Here is a 25512-nt window from a genome sequence, read left to right as displayed (position 1 = left end):
CTGACCTGTTTTTCTACATTTCTTACAGATGCAGAAGATCACGACTATAACAACAATCAACAGACACCCAGCAGCAGCGGCCGAGATCAACACTGTGTACAATAAACCATATAGACTTTGATCTGTAATGGAAAAAAATGAGTCTGTCAGTCTGACATCAAACCAGACTGAGATCTCAGTTTATTTCAAAAACTCAAAAACAGCTCAGTAAATAATCACTAATATTCACCATTATCATACCTGAATGTGTGTGACAGAGTGTGTTGATGTCCAGATGTGTGGTCTGGTTGCTGATGGGATTGTTCAGCACACAGCTGTAGGTGTTTTTATCCTGATATTCCACCTCCAGAGGTAGAGAGAGACTGATGCTGAGATCACACACACTGATGCTGGACAATACACTGATTCCTGCGTACCAGGAGAGAGTCGCATCACACACATTCAACACTGATGAACACACCAATGAACAATTCTGGTGTGATGAAAGATTTTGAGAATAATCTCTGGTGATGTTAGGAGTGGGAAGAGGAGCTGGAAATATGAGAGAATTAACAGAAATATTATATGAAATCTCAAACTATAAAATGATTACATATTTCAGTATGTAAATAATAAAGGAATATTCAGAGTTCAGTACTGCTCAATCTAAAGCATTTGTGACAATGTTGATTTAAAAAAAAATCACTAAAAATCACTAACCGCTTTAGAGCTCAAATTATGTTTCAACAGAAGAATTAATGATTATGACAGAATAAGTAATTTTAATATATAAATAGATGACTTACATTTATGCTTTTAAACCCTATAAAATATTTACTTTTTGTTGTTAGCGTCTTACCGCAATTTCAATTTCTTAACCAGTGACGAGTCCATTTTTTTGTTGTTGTGGTAATCAACTTTATTCCACAAATACTGTCGATTAAGCTTTTACTGAAAACAAAATGTTCCTTCAATTAAACAAGAATAAGAAAACATTTTGACAAATTATCTCGTCTCACCATAGACAGAAACATTGAATGTTTTTAATGACCATTTTGCTCCGATCATTTTTACTTCATAAACTCCAGTATGTTCAGTTGTGGTGTTTGTGATGGTCAGAGATCCAGTTTGATCGTCCAGCTTCAGTCTGTCTCTGAATCTCCCATCAGGACCATCATCATATGTGGAGGAGATTTGCTTCCTTTTGTTCATTTTAGCTATGAGAGACTTTTCAGCTCCAAATTTCCATAGTATATTGTCGTCGTCTTGTATTTCAGTAAGATCAGTGTTTAGAGTAACAGAATCTCCCTCCATCACTGACACTGAATCACCAAACACACCTGGAAAATAATTTATTAATGCTTCAGATGTAAACTAAATGTAAATTGCTTTTTGACCAATGAACTTATATTACTTTTGCTATCATTCATTATCATTTTAAGAGATAGCTGGGCAGGATTTCCATTTGTCCATTTACAATCCTCGAAGTATATAAAAAATAAATATGAATAAATAAATAAAAATATGTCTAAAAAATTTGAGTGGCTCAATTGATGATTTACTTTCTGAGCCTCCACTGTTTGAGTTTTTATTTTTTATCATGGACATTTCCATTATTCTCCATGACTTTTAACATTTTAATATTTTCATTCATAAAAATGCCAATTAAAAATTCCCTGACAAACAGAGACCTGAATCCAAAGTAGTTTGATTTGATATGAAAAAACAGCAAGGGTAAACAGTCTAATCTAAACAGTAGTTCAGAAACAGATATGAGGTTTTATAACTTACCAGTTAGACTCCACCAGCACAAACAGAACAAAATAAACATGTGAAACATTTTCTTCAGTAGTTCAGTGTCTGATCTAATAAAACTGACAGATGAAAACACTGCGTGAATCATCCCTCTCAGCGTTTGACCCACCTAGTACTACACACACACACACACACACACACAGTACACATGTTAGATATGTATAAATGTTCTTCTGCCTCTTATTGAGACTTTAATTGCTATTAATAATGAAAAGTAATCTTTATATTTATCATTTAACATTTATAATGTTTGAAATGTGCATGTGTCTGGCTATATTAATAATGAAAAAGTAGAAGAGTGGAATATTGTGTCAATCTCCTTGAATTACATGGTAAAATAGATCTTACTGATTTTAAAATAGTTTTATAATTCAACTGAATAAATGTGCCGATGGAAAAACAAAACAAATAAGTTAAAACTGCCTTAATGAGTTGTGATTCTAGCAGCTCATCTGAGTCAAACTGAAACTGCTGCGGTTGGTTTTCTTCAGAAAGTTTGATCTTTTAGTCAGGGGTTTTCAAACTGTGGGTCGTAACCCATTTGTGGGTCGCAGATTGGGAAGAGGTGGGTCGCGCAGTTACTATTGGCTATTGCAGCTAAATTTACGTTTAATAAAAGACACACACACACACAAACATTTTGCACGATGTACCAACGTTAAATAAAAATTGCTATGAGATCGCATTACACAGGAGAATTCAAATGTCACGAAAGGCGCTGCATTTCCCAAAATAGGCCAATTTCCAACTAAAAGCCAAGCCTTAAAAGAGAAAAAGCTTGACTTGGTGTTGAGCCATGTAAACTTTTTATTTTTCTTTGTATATTCATGTGACAAGTGCAATTTAAAAACACATGATAATTTAATCATATTAGCTGCAATCTTTTTTGAGTGTTGTTTTTTTTGAGTTCATCAGAAATGAGTTCAATGAACTAAGCTAACACTGAATTGTTTGTAGAGTGATCATTGTGTCTCTCTGCATTCTGGGGGATTTCATGCGCTTAACTTCAATATTTCAGGATTCAACATTTGACCTTAATCCTGAAAAAAGGTGGTGTAGAAACAATTTTCTTAGAAATATATCAAATACAACAAATCTCATAAATTACACTTTCAAATTTGTTAAAATTGTTATTGATTCACCTGTTTATACATTTTTTATTATAAAAAATAATATTTATTTAGGCATTATTTATTATTTTATATATATCTTTATCTTTACAAGGTAGATGTAAACCAAATCAGGTCATTATTACCCTTCTTATAAAATTATATATTGCGTTTCAATAGTAGCAAATTTGGGGAGAAGAAAAATATTTCAAAAAATTTCTGAAAATACAATATGAGAATTAAGTGCACAATTACTAAAAGTGTACCTTGGATATTACACAATTTGCATGCATACAAAAACTGCATTTGAACCAATTCTGTAGAATCAATGACCCTAAGATGAAGTGATGACATTTTGCTCTGGTTGTTGTTTCTGCTGCAAACTCGTTTCGAAGGATTACCTTAAACAAACAGGGTAAGCATGGCATGTGTGTGGCAGCCAGAGGTGAGGAATGTTCTCGGGGAAGGGAGTGTGCCCATTGGAGTGTGACGTGGGTGGGGGTCTAACTTGTGCCTTGGCCATTGAGGGATCAGAGGCAGCATTTAAAAAACATATATTAATAGCCTTATTATTATTATTTGTCCTCTTCCTTATCCTCCAACCTCCCCCTCATTCCTAATGAAAAGTTTATTGTTGTTATTATTATTGCTAATACTATTACTATTCTTATTATTTTATTATAATACTATATTATCATATCTTCCTCATCCTCCTGTTATTATTTTTACTATTATCATTATCATCATTATTATTATTGATTATTGTCATCAATGCTTTTATTTTATTACGTCTGTTGTACCTCTGTAAGATGTTCATTTGTTTAGAGATACTTCCCCACACACGCACACACATACATATGGTGTTGGCTGTTGTTATGAATGTTTTGTTGGCCTTGGTTTTTGTTGTAATGTCAACCGTAACTAGAATTTGTTTGGATAATAATAATTAAAAAATAAAATAATCAATACGACTGCGAGGAACAGATCACAATTAAATTATTTATTCATCGTAATTATCTCCATCCTCCTCAACAGCAACCGTAAAGGGGGATTTCGAAACACTGCTTCAAGCTTCGAAACCTTTACGAATCTTTTGAACTAATAAGCCATAGACAGTAAAAGAAAGCGTAAAAGGAGCTTGTCTCAAACTGCCAGTCAAGTTTTTTCTTTTTTTTTTTTTATTGAAGAAATATCAAAACAAACAATAGAAATACAATACATTTCAAATGCTAGGGGAGGTACAAACAGTATTATTGGAATACTTTAAAGAGTGTACATGCTTGTAAAATTCTAGCTTTTTGTTTCTTTGAGGGCAATATTGACTCAATATAAAGCTTCACTTAATTTTTAAATGCAATAAAACATGGCTTTTTCCCTGAAAATTTGCATTTATGAATATGAAATTTAGCCATCAAAATAAAATAAAAAATATTATTTATTTATTTTATTATTATTTCTCTTATTTTATTGGACATACAATATTTCTCAGGGAGTAACGTAACCACGCTTTCTTCCAGTGAATACAGTCAAAAAAATTATTCCAGAAAAATTTACATCGAGGGGATGTGTAAACAGTGTAATGTAACAATAACTTTATAAGTTTACTATTACATTTTTTATCAAGAATACTTACTCCATCCAATAAAAGTTTGGGCAAAATAGTTTTTCTCTCATTAAAGAAAAGGTGTGTTTTAAATAAAACTGCCAGTCAAGTGATTTCAGCAAACAAGGGTTCGTTACGTCATAACTTTCGAAACGTTTAAAAATTTCAATGGTTCACCGCTGGGAGGCGATAGTGAACCCATGAATCATGCGGATTTACTGAGAATCATTGAACAAACCCATAGAACAAACCTGATCTCTGATCAGCTTTATACATTTGAAGACGTCACAGCTTGCGACATACCGTGTTTTAGGGTTTTGTATGAGAAACGCGCAAAATAAATATATTTAAGGCTACATTGTTACTAAAATGTAAAAATTTCTAAACATTACATTACCTTATATATTCCTTTTATATCATATAAAATGGTTAGGCCTATGTGGGGTTGAGTTTGCGGATATCACATTTATCTATAAAATGTTAAAAGGGAAATTATAGCTACATATATCTTTATGATATAAAAGATTTGTAAATATGTTATGTTTTAGCAAGCGTAATCATGTTTACGTTAAATATTGCCAATGCATCTATGTTATGTTTCAGAATCTGGTGTAAAGTTACGTATAAGTACTTACTGTAACAAAGAGACCACTTTGGAACAAATGGTCAAATTGGCTTTATTGCAATATTTTAGCAGTTGTAAAACCAGCTCTAATTAAACATTGTTACTGGCTTCAAATTGTTCAGTTAACGATGGTAAATCACTGAAATAAAACTAAGTAGGCCTACATTACCACACACAAATAATATAATGTTTGCTAAGTTCTAAATAATGTCTAAAATGTTTTTACTCTACATTCAGTTAATAACTAGCTTGTTTATCGCATGAATGTGTCCTTACTATATGTTAAGTTAATCATTAATTACTAGTTTATTTAACTAATGCATTATTCTGGACCCTTAAAATAAAATATTACCTTATTCGTGAAATAAACCCCAGTCACTGACATACAACAAGAGAAGGCTATATGATCTTTATAAAAGAAAAAAAATCAAGAATAGTTCTTCTTTTTAGAAATCACTCTTACAAGAGTTGGATAACTGAAACTAGCAGAGCTAATCTGCATGATCATTGCTTGAGTGTATAAGGTCATGGATATACTGTATAGAAATGCAGATGTTCTTTTGAATATCAGTCTTTATATGTTAATTTTTTTCATCTTTTACATTCACACAGTAAGATTTCACAGTATGTCTGTTTGATTTGTGAGAATCTTTTATCTGTCAGATTCAGTATTAGTCAAACTGTGAGTTTGATGTTAGCAGTAATGGAAAAAGAAAAGCCCTTCAACCACACGCTATTCAAACGTTCACAACCAAAAACTTACCACAAGCCTGCAGTAGTAGACACATGCTCATTTAGAAGCTATTTGTCACTTAACGGATCAAGCCAAATTTCTGTACAGTTATCAACTATATGAATAAATCAGACCACTGCAGGGTTAACTTTGACTCCTTTTGATGAGTATTTTTCATCTATGTTTAGCATTTGGAGATTTACACTCACAGTCTTGTTTTGAGACTTTAAGAGTCAATACGATTTAGATAATTTGGTAAAAGTCCTTCTATTACAATGCAAAGTCTGTTGAAGTTTTTTGGAGAGCGTTTCATCAAACCATCTTTAAGTATCACACTTCAAACACCTCAGAATGATCCTGATGCACGTCACAAAAAAACTGATACAGAACTGAAGCTGAATTATCCTGCTGAAAATAATCTTCTTTTTATATCATGTTATTAATGTAAAAAAGAAATTCCTTTTGAAAGAACAAGGACCACATGTTGTGATTCTTACCAATCCCCAAAATGAATAGGCTAGACTCTAAGGTTGTTGCAGGAGGATCCTATAGTGAAATAATCACACAGCAGATTTGATACTTAGAAAAAGTTTGAAGTTTGATCATCTTCTAGTGACGACAGGTGCATAAACCACGTCATGTTCCTCTTCAGTTTTCTGTAAAAACGCAAGATAAAATAATAAACACAAGATATGTTAATACAAAATGTGATTTTTTTTTGCAAATTCATAAATTTGAGATTCATTGTGATTTATAATTTTTTTACATTTTATTATTATTAAAAAATCAGCTTGAAATGTCTGGAGCACTGCAGGTTTTGATGGACTACTAAAACAATGGCAGCTTTTCTTCTTAATAAATGTAGGCTATTAGTCATTTTGGAAGTGTATGTAAGCAAACTACCTTTCAAGGAAAGTCTGTTCACTCGGCGGCCGTATTTGCAACGCCAAAGCTATTCCTGGCATTAAGACCAAGACCTTCTGCTCAAATATCGTTTAATAAAATCTTATTTTTCAGGCTACACCAGCCAACGCACATGTGCAGTCCTAAGCGTGAGTCTCAGTTTTCTATGGGAACCAGAGCTTCTAACGACAGCTGCAGTGATGCAGTGACTTTATTAATCAGCGATTGGCTCTTTTATTTAGAAAGCGGGACATATTCCATATAGCGCATTGCAGTTTCTCCCATTAATAGCCCAAGTAATAGGAGTGAACCATATGTCTATATCTATAGTCTTTGATGTAAGGGATAATGTACATTCAGCCGGTTGTTATCTCAGAATAAACCCCGACAGTGATCAGGATCCTGATGTGGATTATTACACAGCTACTCGCCATATAATTAAATAATTAGACATGAAATATTGACTTGAGTCATATCACTTATTACACGGCATTTCACCACATAAATAATTATGGGGATAAGAGATAATTATTTGATGAAACCGTTTTAAAACCATACCTGTTTGTTATCTTATAATCCATTACTGTGTACAAAACAGTAGTTGCAAAATGGTAGCAGCTGCATTTGAATGAATTTGAGTGAATCTGCGATACCCGAATAACAAAAATATTAATACACAAAATGTTCATTTGAGTTTTAATAGTTTATTAGCTCACCAAACACAAAACTTTCACAAGCAATAACCATTCCTAGCAAGCGTAAAGCACCGACTTGAGTTACCCTGATGAGCCTGCATGTGTTATCAGCTTTTACCGGTTGTTATCGAAAATAACATAAAGCTGGATGACACCATTGACCAATCAAGTCAAGTATTCCACAGAGCGTTGTAATAAGTGTTTTTAAAGGTAGGGTAGGTAATCCTGTTCAGAAACACTTTTTTTTGTACTGGGTGAAATGGTCCTTCCATCCTGAGAGTAGTCAATACATTATGTGTTCAGAAAAAGGAATGAAAAAAATCAGACCTCTGTAGCAGCTGCAGGACAGTAAAAACTCTGACCAATCACTGCCATTCGGTGCGAATGTAAAGAACCAATCAGATGTCTTCATGTCTCGTGCCCGAGCCCCACTGCGCGCGCTGCCCTGCGTGCACTCATCACATGTCACCGTTCCCGGAAATATTCAGCTCAAAGCACCTGCATATGCAGTCAGCGAAGGCAAACAAGGCAAAAACTACTTCCTCGGACCCTGCCCGCACTCTTGAACGACCTCCTCTGCTTCGCCCTCAACCCCGGACCTGTCCTCGAACCGACGATGCGGTACTTGTCTCCGGACTCGGAGTGTACGTTAGTCTTCATTAGAGTCAACAATGTTTTCATCATGGAAACTCTTACATGCAAAACACCGTATATGTTATGAATCTTACACGAAATTCACCTTCATCACAGTGTAACTGATGGTAATGGAAAAACGTGTATCAATGCAACCTGTTTTTAGTTTTGCCTTATAAATATAGCTCGTTACCGAATGAAACTTTACCATTATCGATATGCTAGCTTGATAGCGAGTACTAAAATAAATCTTATTTGTTTATATTCATAGTGATAAAGTTAGGTATTTTATTACATGTGATTCTGACATGATGTCACTGTATGTACTGCGCTCCTTCCTCTCCACTCGTCTCAGGTAATAAATGCGTCTTGTTCCAGCCTGAGCGTTTGGCGTCGCGCGTTCATGTGTTTTGGGGGCGTGGCTTTGGAAGGAGCTCAGAAGGGAGGGGGTGGAGTGAATGGAAATAATGAGCTGTGTTTATTGCAGATTAAAAGGTCTACAGTCACTCGATTTTTATATTTTCTTTTTCAGAGTACTTACATTTTAATTATGTATTGGTATATAAAGACAGTTTAAACAAATTTGGAATGTTTTCTTTTTAGAAAAATCCTACCTACACTCTCAGAGAAAAAGGTACAAAAGCTGTCACTGTGGCGGTACCTTTTCAAAAGGTACACCTTTGTACCTAAAAAGTGCATATTGGTCCCGCAAAGGTACATATTGGTACCAAAAGTGTACATATTAGTACCTAAATGGTACATATTAGAACCCTTTTGAAGGGTACTGTCCCAGTGACAGCTTTTGTACCTTTTTTTCTGAGAGTGTACCCTGCCTTTAAGAAAAGGGAAAGATTTATCAGTGTTTATTTTACAGTAGGCTTGCCAAGGTATCATGACACAGGTTATATTGTCAGATGATATCAGTGCAAAAATTCATATTGTTTTATAAAAATGAATATAAAATAATAATAAAACTAAATCGCCTAAGTCGCCTAATGAAGAGTTTGCGACCCATGCTAAATTCATCTAAATAAGCCCTTATTGTTTTTTGATGCGTAATGTCACACCGTTGGCAGGTGTGAAGTTTTAATCATTAAAATGGCAAGATTGAACAGTACCTTCTTTCCAATACTGGGGAAAAAGTAATTTGCAGTCTATTTTGTGTTAAACACGTGTCATTCAGAGTCCACTTTTTTTTTTTTTTTTTTTTTGCTGCATATATTATTTTCATCCATTCATGTTGTGAGCGCATTCTGATTCTGACTGAACATACCGTGACACAGTCTATGTAACTGTAATAAAATATGAGTGTACACTTTTCTAAATCTGACTCACTGCTGAGACACAGAACATAAATTAGTAATAAATGAACTTACTGATTTATGTGCATTTCTTTTGTAGAACATCGGCTCAGTGTAGGTTATCTCATCTTCACAAGTCTGAACTGTTTTAACAACAATAATAACAACAGATTAAAACATCAACTTAATCCTAACTAAATCTGTTTTTCACAACATATGTTAATGTTAGGACTGGCAAAGTTAAACCGCTATAATGCACAAAATTATATACACTGCCCGGCAAAAAGGGACTTAAATAGGCAAATACTTAAGAATCAATGATTGGATCATTATTGCAGTGATTATTATGTTTCTAATGTTATATGTTTGGCAACAGTTCTTCTTATCCTAATTGATGGAGTGTTAGCTTTTCATTTCTTAAACAACCATGTAAGAAGACACATCATGGCCATATTCCAGGATGACAATGTCAAGATTAATCAGGCTCAAATTGTGAAAGAATGGTTGGGAGGGATCATGAAGAGTCATATTCACACATGAACTGAGTGACACTTCTGAGTCCAGATCTTAAATTCACATAAAAACAAGTATTTTGGATGTGCTGAAGGAGACTTTACAGATTGCTGGACTCTTACATTGTCAATTCAAGATCTTGACCAAAAATGTATTTGGAAAGACCTCTTGGAAATAAATGTTGTAATGTAAAATTTAGGAAGGGAGAATTAAAAAAATATATATTTTGAGTTCCCTCGCAAAATGTTTGCGTTCCCCCTAGAAACTTTGCGTTCCCTCTAGGGGTGTAACGATTCGTTTTAACAACGATTCGATTCGATTCGCGATTCATGGTTGTCGATACGATTCAAGGACGATATTGGTTCATTTAGAACGATCCGATCCGAAACGATTCAGTGACTTGAAATCGATTCAGTAACTTTTTAGCCAAAAATTCTTGTAAGGGAATCAGGTATCAATTAATTATAGATATAAACAAACAAGTAAACAACAATTAATATAAAATGCATTCACATTTTATTTTAATAAGTAGGACTGAACGATTATGACAAAAATGATAATTGTTGATTATTCCCTTGAAATTGTAATTGTGATTATTAATTACGATTATCACAACATATGATGTTTTGAATAGTTTGGCCATGGGACCCACATTTCAGCATGGTCATCAAGCCGCGACCCACCTTTTTAGGAATTATAAGCCTATTATAATACATTTGTTTACACAAAAATTGTTGACACACAAGTTCTGTCACCCTTTACTTAACAATTTTTTTTTAAGAATATGACAAATACTGACAGTAGGCACTGCGAGGTTAAGCTAATAAATAGCAGTCCCAAACTAGTTTTTGTTAATACAATCTTGGTATGAGCCACCACAGTCATAAAAAAATATACAAAACCAGTAAGTGGCATTTTGTTATGGAAACAAACAACAATTAGGCTACCATGGTGATACACAATACTTAGAAGAACTGGTAAAGAAACATGGAAACTGCTCCTGATAAATAGCAACACAAATGACGTACCAATAACGTAATTTATTGGTATTTTACTTTTATTTCTTAACTTACTAATTTACGACGTTGCATGCTCGTATTTCTTTTGCGCTTTAGTGGAGTGACACAGCGCTCTCCACCGCATTTGCGCGTGCAATTGAAGAGTGCGCGCTACTGCAGTATAGCGGCTGAGAGGACAGGACAGTCCGTTTTTCTGAGGCGAGAGACTTTGCGCTGCTTGTTGTCTTTGCGCTGCTGCTGGCGCGTCACGCATGGCGACGACGACACAGATAGGCAGACTGAATCGAGTAACGTTTAACGCCTTTATCATTAAAAGTGCAAAGAAAAAACATCCATATAAAGTCTAACGTGCTTAAATCCAATGCGCTATTTCCTAGTATCGATACAATCGATTTATTACCTTTTAAAACGATATTAGATCGATATATGTCGTCCGGAAGGCCAACTTGCCGAGCACAGATCGATCCAGTTGGATCGTAGGAATATAAATCGATACATCGATGTAGTTGATGAATCGTTACACCCCTAGTTCCCTCGCAAAGTTATTTGCGTTCCCACGCAAAGCCTGTGTAGTACGGAGCTTGGACAAACAGTTCCTGTTTAATGTCCCGCTGGCAGTGTTTCAGAGCTCCGTACGTTAATGGAGCGTTTCATAGTGTTTGAACTTGGACTCAAATATAAAGAAATGCGGTCAGGGTACTATACGGTTATCCGGACCACACGATCTGGACCACACGTGACCACACGTAAATAATTATTCAGAAATAGGTGTGGTTATAGGTGTGGTCCGGATAACCGTATAGTACCGCGGTCAGTGCTTAACTCAAGGAGTTCAGTGAAGTTGGCAATATATTCACATTTAGGCTATTCGAACTTCACGGATCAATATTCTTGAGCTAAACGTTGTTAAAACACAAACGACACCTATTTACAATCACACTAACCTAGACAACGAGCTAACCCAATTCTCCTCAAAACAAGCTTTATAATATAAATTTGGGTACTATACGGTTATCCGGACCACACCTACACCTACACACCACTGTGTGGTCCGGATAAATTATTTACGTGTGGTCACGTGTGTCACGTGTGGTCCGGATAACCGTATATTACCTAAATTTGTCTCTAACCAGACGAATGAGAGACAAGTCCAAATAAGGGGCTGTCTGCAAAGTGCAAATCCCAAAACACTTCGCACATTATGGGCCCTATCTTGCACCCAGCGCAATTGACTTTGTACAGCGACGCATGTATCATTCCTATTTTGCACCCGTGCACAGCGGACTTTTCCCTCCACTGACGCACGTCGGTAAACTTAGGAATGAACTTGCGCTCCCGGGGGCGGTGCAGCGAAAAGAGCAGGCGTGTTTCAGCGCAGATGTTCCCTGGTGCTATTTTGCAGGTTTAGAAAACAATTCTATGTTTTGAACAGCATGTTATAATATGCTATTTTAAGGGCGCATGCTTGGCCATAATCAATGTAGCGTGTGCACAACGCGCATACACTTTGATTCTCTCATCTACACAGATACAGCTGCTCTCATTTTTGCAAATCATACATTATTACAAGGAAAAATATTAACACACATGGGAACATATTGTTGTGTCTATGAAGATGTGAAAAATAGGCAATCTAGCTTACACATTTACCCAAATTATTATACGCCTGTTTAACCGAAGCTAATTTGGGTGGGTTTCTCCCATCCCCAATGTCACTTCTCTGTCTTTTACGGCCCTGACGAGAACGTCGGTCTCCTCGACTGTGAACCGCTCCTGGCGTGTGCCTGGCAAATCTGCAGTTATAAAAGCAATCCGCCATGGAACAAGCACGCCTGCTCTTAAAAGGAATGTGAGATGTCGCTCTGATTGGTTTATTTCACGTTACACCCAAACCATAAGCCTACCTATGAATAATTAAGCTACTTCAGACCAACCCATTTTAGATTTGCGTTGGGCGCAAGAGTCATTTATCCCGCTGGTATAATAGCAACAGCGCCCAAGACCCGCCCACAGCGTTTCGCGCTTGATACTTGCGTTTCAGATCGTTAAAATAGGGCCCTATATATTATTAAACATATTCAATAGCTTCACTGTGACACACTGTACTGTCACCATATTCAGTTTACACATCACTGCTCTCCTGCTGGTTATACTACAATACTTAGTTTGATAAAACAAAATCATAATTTTTATGATAATATTAAGGCCTACTTATTTTTTATGTGCAATTACTTCCCAAACTAAGTGTTGAATAACCAACATTAGAGCAGTGATGTGTGAACTAAATTTGGTGTGTTACTGTGAAGTTATTGAATATTTTTCATAATAAAAAATGTGCAAAAGCAGTGTAGTATGACCAGTGGGACACCATTGATGTGTAAACTTAATTGGGTGACTCTACAGTTTGTAACACTGACACACAGGGTATGTATTTAACATTACATTTAGAAAGACAATCTACATGCAATTTATAAATGAAACCTAGCCATGATGTTTATCAAAAGTCATTTACATTCTTTGTATGTTGGCAATTTAACCATCATAAAAACCCAACAAGTGAATCATCAAAAATCAAATTAATCATTTATAATATTTTCAAAGCATTATTTGTTTGTTAAAAGCTGTAACACTTGCCTTCTTGGTCGTTTTTTCTGTGTTTCTTGAAGATGCAGAAGATCCTGACTGCAACAACAATCATCAGAGATCCAGCAGAGATCAACACTATCAGAGACACTGAGACTGTATGTGAAGTAGACTGACCGTCCCTTTCTGAAATGATAAAGAAATAAGTGAATGCGTCAGTCTGATCTAAGACAGAAGACAGAGATCAGGTCAGTAAATACACACATATATCATCAGTGCTGTGGTACCTGCACATGTGTGACAGAGTGTGTTGATGTCCAGATGTGTGGTCTGGTTGCTGATGGGATTGTTCAGCACACAGCTGTAGGTGTTTTTATCCTGATATTCCACCTCCAGAGGTAGAGAGAGACTGATGCTGAGATCACACACACTGATGCTGGACAATACACTGATTCCTGCGTACCAGGTGAGAGTCGCATGACCCACATTCAACACTGATGAACACAACAGTGCACAATTTGACGATGATGATGATGATGATGATGAACAAGTGTGACTAAATATGACAGGAACAGGCAGACGAGCTGGAAAGCATGAGAGAATATAAATATAAATAAATCTAATCAACAATCGTATGCTGAGTGCGTGTTTAGTGTGATGACAAACACTGAGTGTCTGTCATTGTAAGTATTGAAATGTTTGGTCATTTCATCATATAAAAATGAGCAAAAATGCTCTCCTTTCTCACCATAGACAGAAACACTGAATGTTTTTGATGATCGTTTAGTTCCAAATATCTCTAGTTGATAAACTCCAGTATGTTCAGTTCTGGTGTTTGTGATAATCAGAGATCCAGTTTGATTGTCCAGCTTCAGTCTGTCTCTGAATCTCCCATCAGTGCCGTTATATGTGGAGAAAAACCCAGCAGCTTTACTGATTTCAGCTAGCAGAGACGTTTCAGCTCCAAATTTCCACTGTATAAAGTCATTTTCATGTATTTCAGTAAGATCAGTGCTTAGAGTAACAGAATCTCCCTCCATCACTGACACTGAATCACCAAAAACACCTGATGAACATACAAGGACAAATTATCAAAGATTAGTGTTAATGACAGTTTACAAAGCCTGAAATTAGTTTGTAACTTTGAATGCAGAGATACAAAATCAAATGAGATGGCAAATGAAAGACAGATGTGAAGTATTCATTTCATCTTTAATGTGTTTTAAACTTATCTGCTGCAGACCAATAATAGATTTAAACAATAAATACCTGATAATAATTAAAGCTTGAAAGCACAGATTTAATCCCGATTGATATTTAAAAAATAAATAAATAATGACATCATTAGATAAAACAGGCTCACTTTTTTAAAAATATGTCTTAGAAATTGCACTTGTAATCCTTGAAATCTAGATTTAATATGACATAAGAATAAGATGCTTTCAATTTAAACATTCACTATAGACTTTTCCATTATTTCCCATGACATTTAACATTTTAAAAATTAAAAAAAAATATTTATGTACACTTAACATTTTAAATTTCAATTTCAAACAGAGAGCTGAATCCAAAGTGAATCTCACAACAATAATGGTTTTTATTTTGTACAAACAATAGCGAATGTAGCTTGAGTTTTATTACTCTATAAAGAAATTAAACCGTAATTTTTTTTTTATAACTTACCAGTCAGACTCCACCTGCAAAAACACAGCAAAACATGCATGTGAAACATTTTCTTCAGTAGTTCAGTGTCTGATGAAATGAAACTGTCCGCTGAAAAACACGTCTATGTGTGTGAATCCGCCCACGTCAGAGTTTGACCCTCCTAGTTTCACACTCTGCATTTGCACATGATATAATGTTATAGTTCATCTGGCCTTTATTAAGACTTTAACTGTTCTTAATTGGTGAAAATATTCTTTATTTTTATCATTTAACATTATTTTTGTTAGATCTGACTGTTACACAGCTATTAGAAGATTATTGTGGAAGAACTACATGTCAAATAGTGTAACTCTAGTGATTTTAAAATTGTTGTGTATATTTATTCAGTTCTCAATTTTAGTGTATGGAAAAAACAAAGTAAAATGTTAAAAATGCATAGCATCATGATCTCACAGAACCAGTTTTTTTAAGTTGGGTTTCTGAGTCAAACTGAAACCCTCTGTGGTCTTTTTCTTCAGAGACGCGGTTTGTTCTGTTGGGTGGACAAACATCTTGTGCATCAGAGAATGGGCAGTGAGATCATAGTGTTTGTAGGTGAAGAGTGTCTTCCTGCCCTGCTGCTGTGAATAGCTTTTAAGACCCTTTTATCTAAGAAAAAAAAAAAAAAAAAAAAAACATGATGAGAAACGGTGTCTGACACAGCAGGGAAAGAGATAACAACAAAATGATCATATTTAAAACCCTTTCACACGTAAATTTAAAATATTCTGGCTGACCCCCAGCGTGAGTTTTTCAAGGTGACCGTTATTTAGAATGTGTCACTTTATGGTTTCCATGGTGACGCGTCATTGCTTGTCACGTGACACACCACAGCAACAACAGAGCATGAATGATGATCTGCTTTTATGTCATTTACCTTTTTTATTCAAAATATTCACAAATTTGTTAGATATGGCATGAAATATCTGATATTCCGATTGTCAAATATATGCAAGTGGAAGTGTTTTGTTGTTTAAACACCTTTATAACGATCGCGTTAGTTGAGCTGTATGCGCGATGGGCGCCGCCATCTTAGTTTGTGCCGCAGACGCAGTTCAGAGAATCCATAGACAGTAAAAGAAATGGACACAGCGACCCCATTGGAACTCAATTGAGACAAGTGAAGCCCATTTTTAGCGATTTCTTAGCACTTCCTTTCCTGACGCGCAGACTCAAACCGAGCAAAGCTTTACACGGACCACGTGAGCAACCCGTCTGTCTTCTAGTAGCTGTGCCAAGAGAAATCTGAATCATTCCCTTCCGAATCTTGCAGAGACGGAGAATGTGAGTAGGAGCTGTCCATAAGCTTGGAGCAGGAGAAACTTTTGCTAGGTATTCTGATTAATTATATTGTCATTTTGCCTCCACGTCCCCCCGATTGCCCGCGAGCTTCTCCTCCCGTCCATACGGTAATCTCTCTACTGTGCGACAGAGAGTCGCGTGGTTATGACGCAATCGTTAGCCTACTTTTACAAAAACTGCTTCTACGGGGCCTTAACATAAGCTACAAGGTAATGGAGCATTTTATACATTGTCGTGTTTCTTTAGAAATAAATAATGGACAAATGGAGTCTTTAAACGCCTCAGATGTAAAGTTATTCGCTGTCAAAGTGACGCCAAAATGAATGGGAGTCAATGGGATGCTAACAGCAGGTGAAGTTCTGCTACAAGATGGCGGAACGCGGCCGACTTCAACTTCCGGTCGACTTCCTTCCCCCCTGAGAGAATCGGATCTGTTGGATTTACAACACGTGAATTCATCCACTTCTCCCGAAATACATAAAAGTAAGTGGCTGGTGAACTGGGAGAAGAATAGAGTAAACTTTAAAGTTACTTACACAATGTGTATCTGATATGAATAAAACGTGTCTAATTATAATGGAGATGATTATTATTGCCTCTTCCTTTGACATCAGTGTGTATTTTACAAACTCTAAATGTATTATTTTTTTAGTACTTATATGTCTGAAACCTGAAATAAACATTATGTGGTTGAAAACACTGAAAAGTTGTGATATATGACAGCTCTGAGCGCGCCTGTCTCTGGCTCAGCGCCAGCCAACGCGCGAAAGCACATTTGAATTTAGCAGTTGATCACGTCATATATGCACCCAGGGACCAGCCTAGATTGATGAGATGGTGCTCGATGCAGAGCCAAATGGGAGGAGCTAGAGCTCCAGCTCCTCCCCTCGCTGGAGCTCCAGCTCCACCTTGCTAAATTTAGTGAGCGGGGATTCGCTGCAGCGTCAAATGGGAGGAGCTAGAGCTCTAGCTCACTGTTGCTGGATCCAGTGCGAGTTCAACCGTGATGGAAGGACAAGTTTGTTTTGATGCGCACATCATATTGTATTTTTCTCTAATATTTGTCGTGATTATGATTAAATATTTATCGTTTCTGTGACAAACGGTAAACACCTAACATTGCTCACACTGTGTGTGTGTGTGTGTTTCTAAAAACGGTTGAAACTTTTTATCTATGTATTATTTTATCTTTATAACGGTTTCGTTGTTTTCCTCACTTTTAAAGCAAAAAACAAAAGCGTCTGCTATTATTATGTAAATTACTAGACTTAAAAGGCAATGTGAAAGCTTAGATAGTGCACCCCTATTTATTTTTTGTCCACCGCATTTACGTGTGTGTTATTTGTGAATTAATCTAAATCATCTGATTTCTGTTGAGTTGTTCAGTGTTATGATACTGTACACAGCCTATTAATACATAATGAAAATGCTTCTTTTTTTTTTACACATTTATTATCATTAGTCTACTTTTGCCGGTGCTTGATGCTTGAACTGCACTCAGGATTGATTAACGTGCGATATTAGTCATTGCTTAAATGAATGACTAACGTTAAAAATATTTAGTCTATCGTAGATGGCCTACATTTAATGACATAAGGCCTATTTAGCCTAGTATCCAGCTCTTTACATTAGATAGACGAGCATTTTAATAACCTAATACCAAAATAAAGTTTAAATTAAAGGAGAACTCCGGTCAATTTTAACATTGAGCTCATTTTTTTGTACATTTGGAGTGCTGTCAATACAGAGAACAACGACAAAAATCGGTGTTGCCTACACCGAGTTATTCTATTTTTAAAATTTGCACCCTATTGACTTCAATGGGGCAAGTAGTAAGCCTGCTTTTTAGCCTCTTAACATCCTTTAAGTGTCATTACAAGTGCACAGAAAATGTGAGTGATTCCTTCCGAGTGAACACGGGTGGATCTGACTGCAGTAGATGTTAGAGATATTAATAAAAATGAAGTTAATTCAGCCAGCGCTCATACCTTTGTTTACATCCTGTTTTCGGTGGAAGGCCATAGTAATCGATTGTCGAGTTCACGCGCGTGATCATAGGTAACTAAGCAACAGTGGAGACTCAGACTGTCAGCCCAGCCGATGACGGTGCTGTGTGGTGTTCTGAGAATATCAGATCTGATGGATAGTTCATCCGAATCAGATGTTGAACACACAGAGGATTTTTTTGAACTCGACAATCGATTACTATGGCCTTCCACCGAAAACAAGATGTAAACAAAGGTATGAGCGCTGGCTGAATTAACTTCATTTTTATTAATATCTCTAACATCTACTGCAGTCAGATCCACCCGTGTTCACTCGGAAGGAATCACTCACATTTTCTGTGCACTTGTAATGACACTTAAAGGATGTTAAGAGGCTAAAAAGCAGGCTTACTACTTGCCCCATTGAAGTCAATAGGGTGCAAATTTTAAAAATAGAATAACTCGGTGTAGGCAACACCGATTTTTGTCGTTGTTCTCTGTATTGACAGCACTCCAAATGTACAAAAAAATGAGCTCAATGTTAAAATTGACCAGAGTTCTCCTTTAAGATGCTATAACCATAGGCTATGCTATTTCTATATAGCATTAGGCCTAATTCCACAAAGGACTGTTTATAAGGTGATAATCCGTTATACATGTAATAGGCTGAAGATTTTTGTCTCTTCTGTTATAAAGACGAAGTGACATTTCGTTAATAAAAAAAAGAAAAGAACATATTATAAAAAATGAACAACTCAGGTTATGTTCTGTTAGATGTGTTTTTGTTTAATTATATCTAGGCAATGAAGATAGCCTATTAACAAATATACATTTTAATATATTATATTAAAAAAACATTATAGGACTATATAAAATATATTTAAAAATAGGGCCTCACTGATTAATTTTGCCTGGGGTTTATTTATATGTGGAAATAAATCTGATATTGGATGTGCATTTTGTGTGGACAGATCGTACATTCTGGCAATGTCGTAGGCTACGTCATTAACGTGATAGGCCGTTTCTTTAAGCTTTTTCCTTCTCCATATCTCACCAAGAAACTGTGGCATATCGCTAAAATGCAAACGCATATCAAGCTGATCTTTTCTCTCTCTTTTGCTATTTATCTTGGCCTCACTGTAGAAGTAACCATGGCAACTGATAGAGTTACCACCTAAAATGGCGGCGCCTTCCCGGAATGCAACGCTGCGGGAAAAGATCGTGACGTATAGCGAGAAAGTTAACCTGCGCATGCGCGGCCCCTCCCACTAAATCCAGCGAGGGGAGGAGCTGGAGCTCTAGCTCCTCCCATTTGGCTCTGCATCGAGTACCACTTGAGATTGATCACACCGGTGTGATTGTACGTGCGAAAGGGTTAAAAGTTTAGAATATATTTGTTAAGGTTTGGGTGAAGAGATGAGGTGAGGACTCAAGTATGCAGAGTAATGGGCTCTTTATTCAAATATAAAACCATATTAAACAAACAGGACAACACAAGACCAACATGACAATCCAAGACAGCAGAAGGGCTCAATTTACAGAAAACGGGAGGAGAGCCAAGCAAGTCCTAGAACATTTGCATTAAAGGTTGTATCAGTGATTTAAGGCCCAAAAAAGGCCCAAACATAAATAGTATAAAAATAAATAGTGTTCCAACCAATCACCGACAGGGGGTGGGCGTTGTGAGGTTTTGCAAAACCTCACAACACCCTCCCCCTGTCAGTGATTGGTTGGAACACTATTTATTTTGATTTTGAGTGGTTGGTGAAACCAATTGTTTTTGTGTGCAGATCTAGACAGCTAGCGGATCATTAGGAAAGATTAGATGAATGTGATAATTTATGTTTGGGCCTGAAATCGCTGATACAACCTTTAATGGGTCAAGTGTTCCTGAAAAATATGTTTTTTTTTTTTTTTTTCTTGTAAATGGCTATGGACAGCAGCTCAGGTTGAGTTAGGCAGGTCATTCCACCAGCAGGGAACAGTCCAGGTAAAGGTCCGTGAAAGTGATTTTGTGCCTCTCTGAGATGGCACCACAAGGCGATGTTCACTTGCAGAAGTCTGGAGTAATGAGTTAAGATATAGGGGTGCAGAGCCATGGTTGTTCTGTAGGCAAACATCAGTGCCTTGAATTTGATGGGAGCGGCAACTGGCAACCAGTGCAATTTTGTGAGGAGAGATGTGACGTGCTCTCTTCAGCTCATTAAAGACCTCTCTAGCCTCTGCATCTGGATCAGTTGCAGAGGTTTAACAGTCATTCTGGAAGACCTGCCAAGACTGCATTACAATAGTCCAATGCTTCATCTCAATTCGACTAGCTTATACTGCGCCCTAAAAATATTTATTCTTTTTGTGAAGAAAAAGTGCATACTTTTGAGTGTGTAGCACAAGCTTTGGGACATACTATCACGTCATACAATTGCATCTTTAACGGTTGCTCTCTGTCGCTTAGTTACACGCATCCTGTCACGCAAACTGACCTGTCAATCATCTTGTCAAAGATAAAACCCTCCACATTTCATTTCCTACCGTATCGAAGAGAATATTTTTCTATCAGGTTAAACTTTGATTAGTCATTCAAACCTTTATCTAAACCTCTCACCGTTGGTCGCGCATATCCGCCATGTTTTGTAGTTTTTTAACACTTTTTACTCATGTAGTTCTTCTTCCAAAGCGCAATGGATTGTCGGCAATATTAGCCTGGTGTCAAACTCAGTTCCTGAAGGGCCACAGCCTTGCAGAGTTTAGCTTCAACCCTAATTAAACACACCTGATCAGCTAATCTGCAGGTTTAGCTAATCTTCAGAAAACTGCAGGTGTGTGTGTGCTGAAGCAGGGTTGGAACAAAACTCTGCAGGGCTGTGGCCCTCCATGAACTGAGTTTGACACATGTGCTTTGTGAGCACGGATCCACACTTTGAAAATCCACCGGAAAGAGTTAGACCATCCAGGGACTTCTGGCATAGGCCTACTCTTTTCCACATACTATGCTTTTGGGACACACTTATTTTAATCCCACATGCTGTTTAGAATGGATATGGGCATTGAGATGCAGGGCATGTCTCTAGTAGCCTGGCTCCGCCCTCCTGTGCATTTCCGCTCAATTTTATTTCCCCTCAGTACTACGTCTGGGATTGTGTTGTATTCTTTGGTTTTCTCCGATAATTTTTTTGGCGGTCCAATCAGCGAACAGAGGGAGTGGCTGAGAACGATGACGTTGAGGTCGTGTGCTAGTTTGAGTTGTAGGGTTATGTCACGACCAAACGTTAGCAATTGGTTATGGCAGATCCAGAGTGGCTCTGGGCAGATCCAATAGTTTTAAACTTCAACAGAGTACCCGCCTACAAGGAAGTTAACGCTTGTCAATGGAGAGAGGCCAGACTCTCTGTACAAATGAAATGTACGAGAGTCTGGTAGAACCAGGCTATGTCTCTAGAGCAGGGCTGGGCAAACTTGGACCCTAATCAAACACACCTGAACAAGTTTATCAATAGCCACGTTTCCACTGTCGTTGCAGTGCGAGCCAGGCAGTGTGTGAAAAATAGAATTTTCCACACACTGCGCGTGCAGTAGCAGCATGTGAGATTGTGCTTTCTCATATGCTGCGTTTGCAGTGCGCAACTGATCTACGGCTGTACTACAAACACAACATTTATTCTCTATTTTTTATTTAAAAATAAATAAATAAATAATATTATATATTATTTTTAGCATTGCGATTCTATTTGTACACAGTAGTTAGAGGTCTACACTCTTTCACAGACGTATTCACGTTTAAACTCAATAGGCTACACTTAAAAAAAAAAACGTATTATTCAATCCATTACCATAGATTTATATATTAAGTTGCTCAAGCAAGTGGCAAAACATTTAAACACGTAGGCCTGCTTATGTTAACATCACAAAAAAAAAAAAAAAAATAGCAGACTCTCGTCCCTTTTCTTTTGCATTTAAATACACTAAATATTGCGGTCACAAAGAACTTGTACATAAAGAGTGCCATCCATTATGTCGCTTTGTTGAGGTACTTTGTAGTTTTCCTTGCTTTACCCCGGGCTTAAATTAAAACGATGACTGAAAAATAGCAGTAATATTTAATTAAATGCATTTATGGTGAAATTACTGACATTTCATGACATTCTGTGTTCGTATTGACCACGACCGATGCGCTGTCACTTTAATTCAGCAGCACAGCAAAAATAGACTACACACTGCTGTATCGCACCTGGAACGCATTGACTGACCGCATCCGCGTGCAGTGTGAAAGCAAGCTCTAACCTGTTAACATGGGTACGGAAAATATAGCCTACGCACTGCAAACAGAGTGTGTGTGAAACATGCATAATAGCCTCAGACCTGTAGCACTGAGCCCAAAACCACGCTGTGTTTCCACTGTCGGGCCAGAAGCTCCGCTGTGCTTCACTAAAACACGACCATTACACCACTCTCGGACTGGAACGGGTTAATAATAATGATTAATGGTTTTATGTTACATTGAATGTTGTTAAATTATTTGATTTTTTATTTATTTTTTCATGTGTGTTACCATTATGGTGTTTAGTGTCTGTGTGAATGACACTGTGCAGCTTCCATATAATATAATTTACTTTCATATGCAAAAACTGCTTGTGATGAGCTTTAATTCATCATGTGACTCTCATCACCTCTGTGATTGGTGGTTGTTAGTGTATTACAATAGTACAAAACAGGTATTTAATAGGTTGTTAATTTTTTTACAATATTTAAGATTATGGAATATATAATTTTTATAATTTAAGTCTGTAAACCCTAAAATGTTGCTACTGTATTTTTACGGTACATTTCTGGCGAACACAGCTGCTGTTTTTGTTTTGTTTTTTGTTTTTCCGTAAATTTACTGGAATTTATTTTACAGTGCAGAAGTGAAGTTAGCAGGAGTGACACAACAGCAGAGACATATGTTTGTTGGCCAGAGGAGAACTGAGCGACTGAGCCTGGGTTCTCCCAAGGTTTTTTTCTCCATTCTGTCACCTGATGGAGTTTTGGTTCTTTGCCACTGTTGCCTTGGCTTTGGCTTGCTTAGTTGGGGACATTTAATATTCAACAATATTATTGATCTGCCTAATTAGGGTGGACAATGATGCAATTTTCTTCTAGAAACAAACTTTTCATTTTATCAATGTGAAGCTGCTTTGATACAATCTGTATTGTAAAAAGCGCTATATAAATAAAGGTGACTTGACTTGACTTGGCATAAAAGAGAAGACGGCCTTCTTGGCCGTGATAGGGACAGCAGTGTGGAATATTTTTTATTAATCAGAATATAAAATAATGAAGTAAAATCAATGTAAATATAGCCATTTTATTCTACGATTATTTCTGATGGTGAAACATGTATCTGACAGTATGCAGAGGCCTGTGTAGGAATGGACTAAGCTCATATGGTAAGCTGAGTTTCCTGTGTTTTCGACACAAGGAAATATGTGAGGTCCCTCCACAGAGTTTTTCCTGTTCACTTTTTAATAACAACCGATAAATCACAGAACAGAATGGTATAACTATGATAAATAATAGTGACGTACAGAATGTATTAGCCATGCCTTGGTAGATCATATTTGGTATAAACCAAGATGTTACATTTAGTTTGCAAACAAGTATGCTTTTTTATTTTTGATAATAAAGGCCCTGCTCTGTGTTCTCGAGACTTCCGGCGTGGGAGGCGGACGCGCTAACAACGAGGCTAAAGAGCAATCTCTAGTGTCAAATGCTAGAGCGCCTCTTGAGATCAGAGAAGTGAGGTCTCTGTTACACATGCTCTCACAAAGACAAGACGGTAGGAGTGTCAAGAGCTCAAACCAAGGAAAACAGACTGAAGTGACAGATCTAGGAAAATATGTATTGGACACATAAGGATCGGGTTATATGAATTGAGATGTGGGTTATTGTATGTTATGCAAACAACCACTGTTCCCTTGTTTGCTCTGCTCAGAATTGATTTTTTTGGTAACCTGACGTCCTCAGTTGGTTCTGGCTTACTTCGTGCCCTTGGCAAGATCAGATATGGAGCCTCTAAATAAAAAAAATAAAATAAAAACATAACTGTAACTATTATTGTTATTAATACAGTATACACCTACATTTTCAAAACTTTTTTAATTTATTGAATAACTGTTGTTATTAAGGCCGAATACAATAAGAATATCAATACAAATAAAACTGGTGTTTGGCTTAGTATTATTTGATGATAATATATTGACATTATTAATTAATTGACTAATTTAATGAGTTTAATGAACAAGGACCAAACTTGTTTGCTGTAGTCCACTAATGTATCCACCTTATTATCAATGCAAAAGTAAGCTATTTTACGTGAATATGCAAGCCTTCCAATTCATTTGTTGCCCAGAGTGTTACTGCCAGCAAAAATATTGCTGCATGTGTTTTAAAGACATAAATTAATCAAATTTGTCAGTGTTATCTAAAAAAAAAAAAAAAATCTGTTCTGTCACTTGTCGTCAACTATTTAATGCAAGGCTTTGTCATTTATTTATTTTGCAGGTTTTCAGCAAAAGAAGTGCCGCTTCTGCAAGTTTTCACCACATCACCAAGACATCATTTTCATGCACTACAGAACTTTGGTCAGTTAATGCAACTTCCTTTCCCTGTTTACACAAAAATTTGGGCTTTAAAAACACATCTGTGGAGGGTACATCCAAACACTGGCATTAAGGAGAATGCCACATTTTCTTGTGACAACTGTGATTTTAAGGACATCTGCTCTCAATCAACATTTCTTCACCATTTAAGAGGACATCATGAGCTCAAAGTATACCTCTTGGGAAGTTCTTCCCGGTTTTCCTCTTTTGTGAAAGGAAGATATTGAGAAGAATGTCAGTAACCAGACAGTTTCTGGTCCCGCACTGACTTCCATAGTAGGAAAAAATATATACTATGGAAGTCAATGGGACCAGAAACTGTCTGGTTACTGATATTCTTCTAAATATCTTCCTTTCTGTTCAGCAGAAGAAAGA

At 36.6% G+C, this 25512-nt stretch overlaps 2 protein-coding genes across 2 annotated transcripts in view; both read right to left on the bottom strand.

Annotated features, from left to right (window-relative positions):
• LOC311295607 (uncharacterized protein) overlaps window positions 1-1047 on the bottom strand; it is a gene marked incomplete at its 5' end in the record, with an annotated part of 111216 nt that extends 110169 nt beyond the window's left edge. The window contains 2 exons of the mRNA XM_084417073.1: window positions 241-531; window positions 999-1047. Coding sequence (XP_084273199.1) covers window positions 241-531; window positions 999-1047 — 340 coding nt within the window. The remainder of the gene's footprint in view (window positions 1-240; window positions 532-998) is intronic.
• Window positions 1048-11627: 10580 nt separating this feature from the next.
• Window positions 11628-15286, bottom strand: LOC311295606 (CD48 antigen-like; the record flags this gene model as incomplete). The annotated part of the gene is made up of 5 exons (XM_084417072.1): window positions 15195-15286; window positions 14260-14577; window positions 13799-14095; window positions 13563-13697; window positions 11628-11653 (listed from the first exon to the last, which is right to left on the bottom strand). The coding sequence occupies exons 1-5, from the start codon at window positions 15241-15243 to the stop codon at window positions 11628-11630; spliced, it is 825 nt and encodes a 274-aa protein (XP_084273198.1). The 5' UTR covers window positions 15244-15286.
• Window positions 15287-25512: the final 10226 nt, after the last annotated feature.

Source organism: Rutilus rutilus (assembly GCF_951802725.1).
Source record: "Rutilus rutilus genome assembly, chromosome: 8".
In the NCBI taxonomy this organism is placed as follows: Eukaryota; Metazoa; Chordata; class Actinopteri; order Cypriniformes; family Leuciscidae; genus Rutilus; species Rutilus rutilus.
This window is presented reverse-complemented; position numbering and strand designations above follow the sequence as displayed.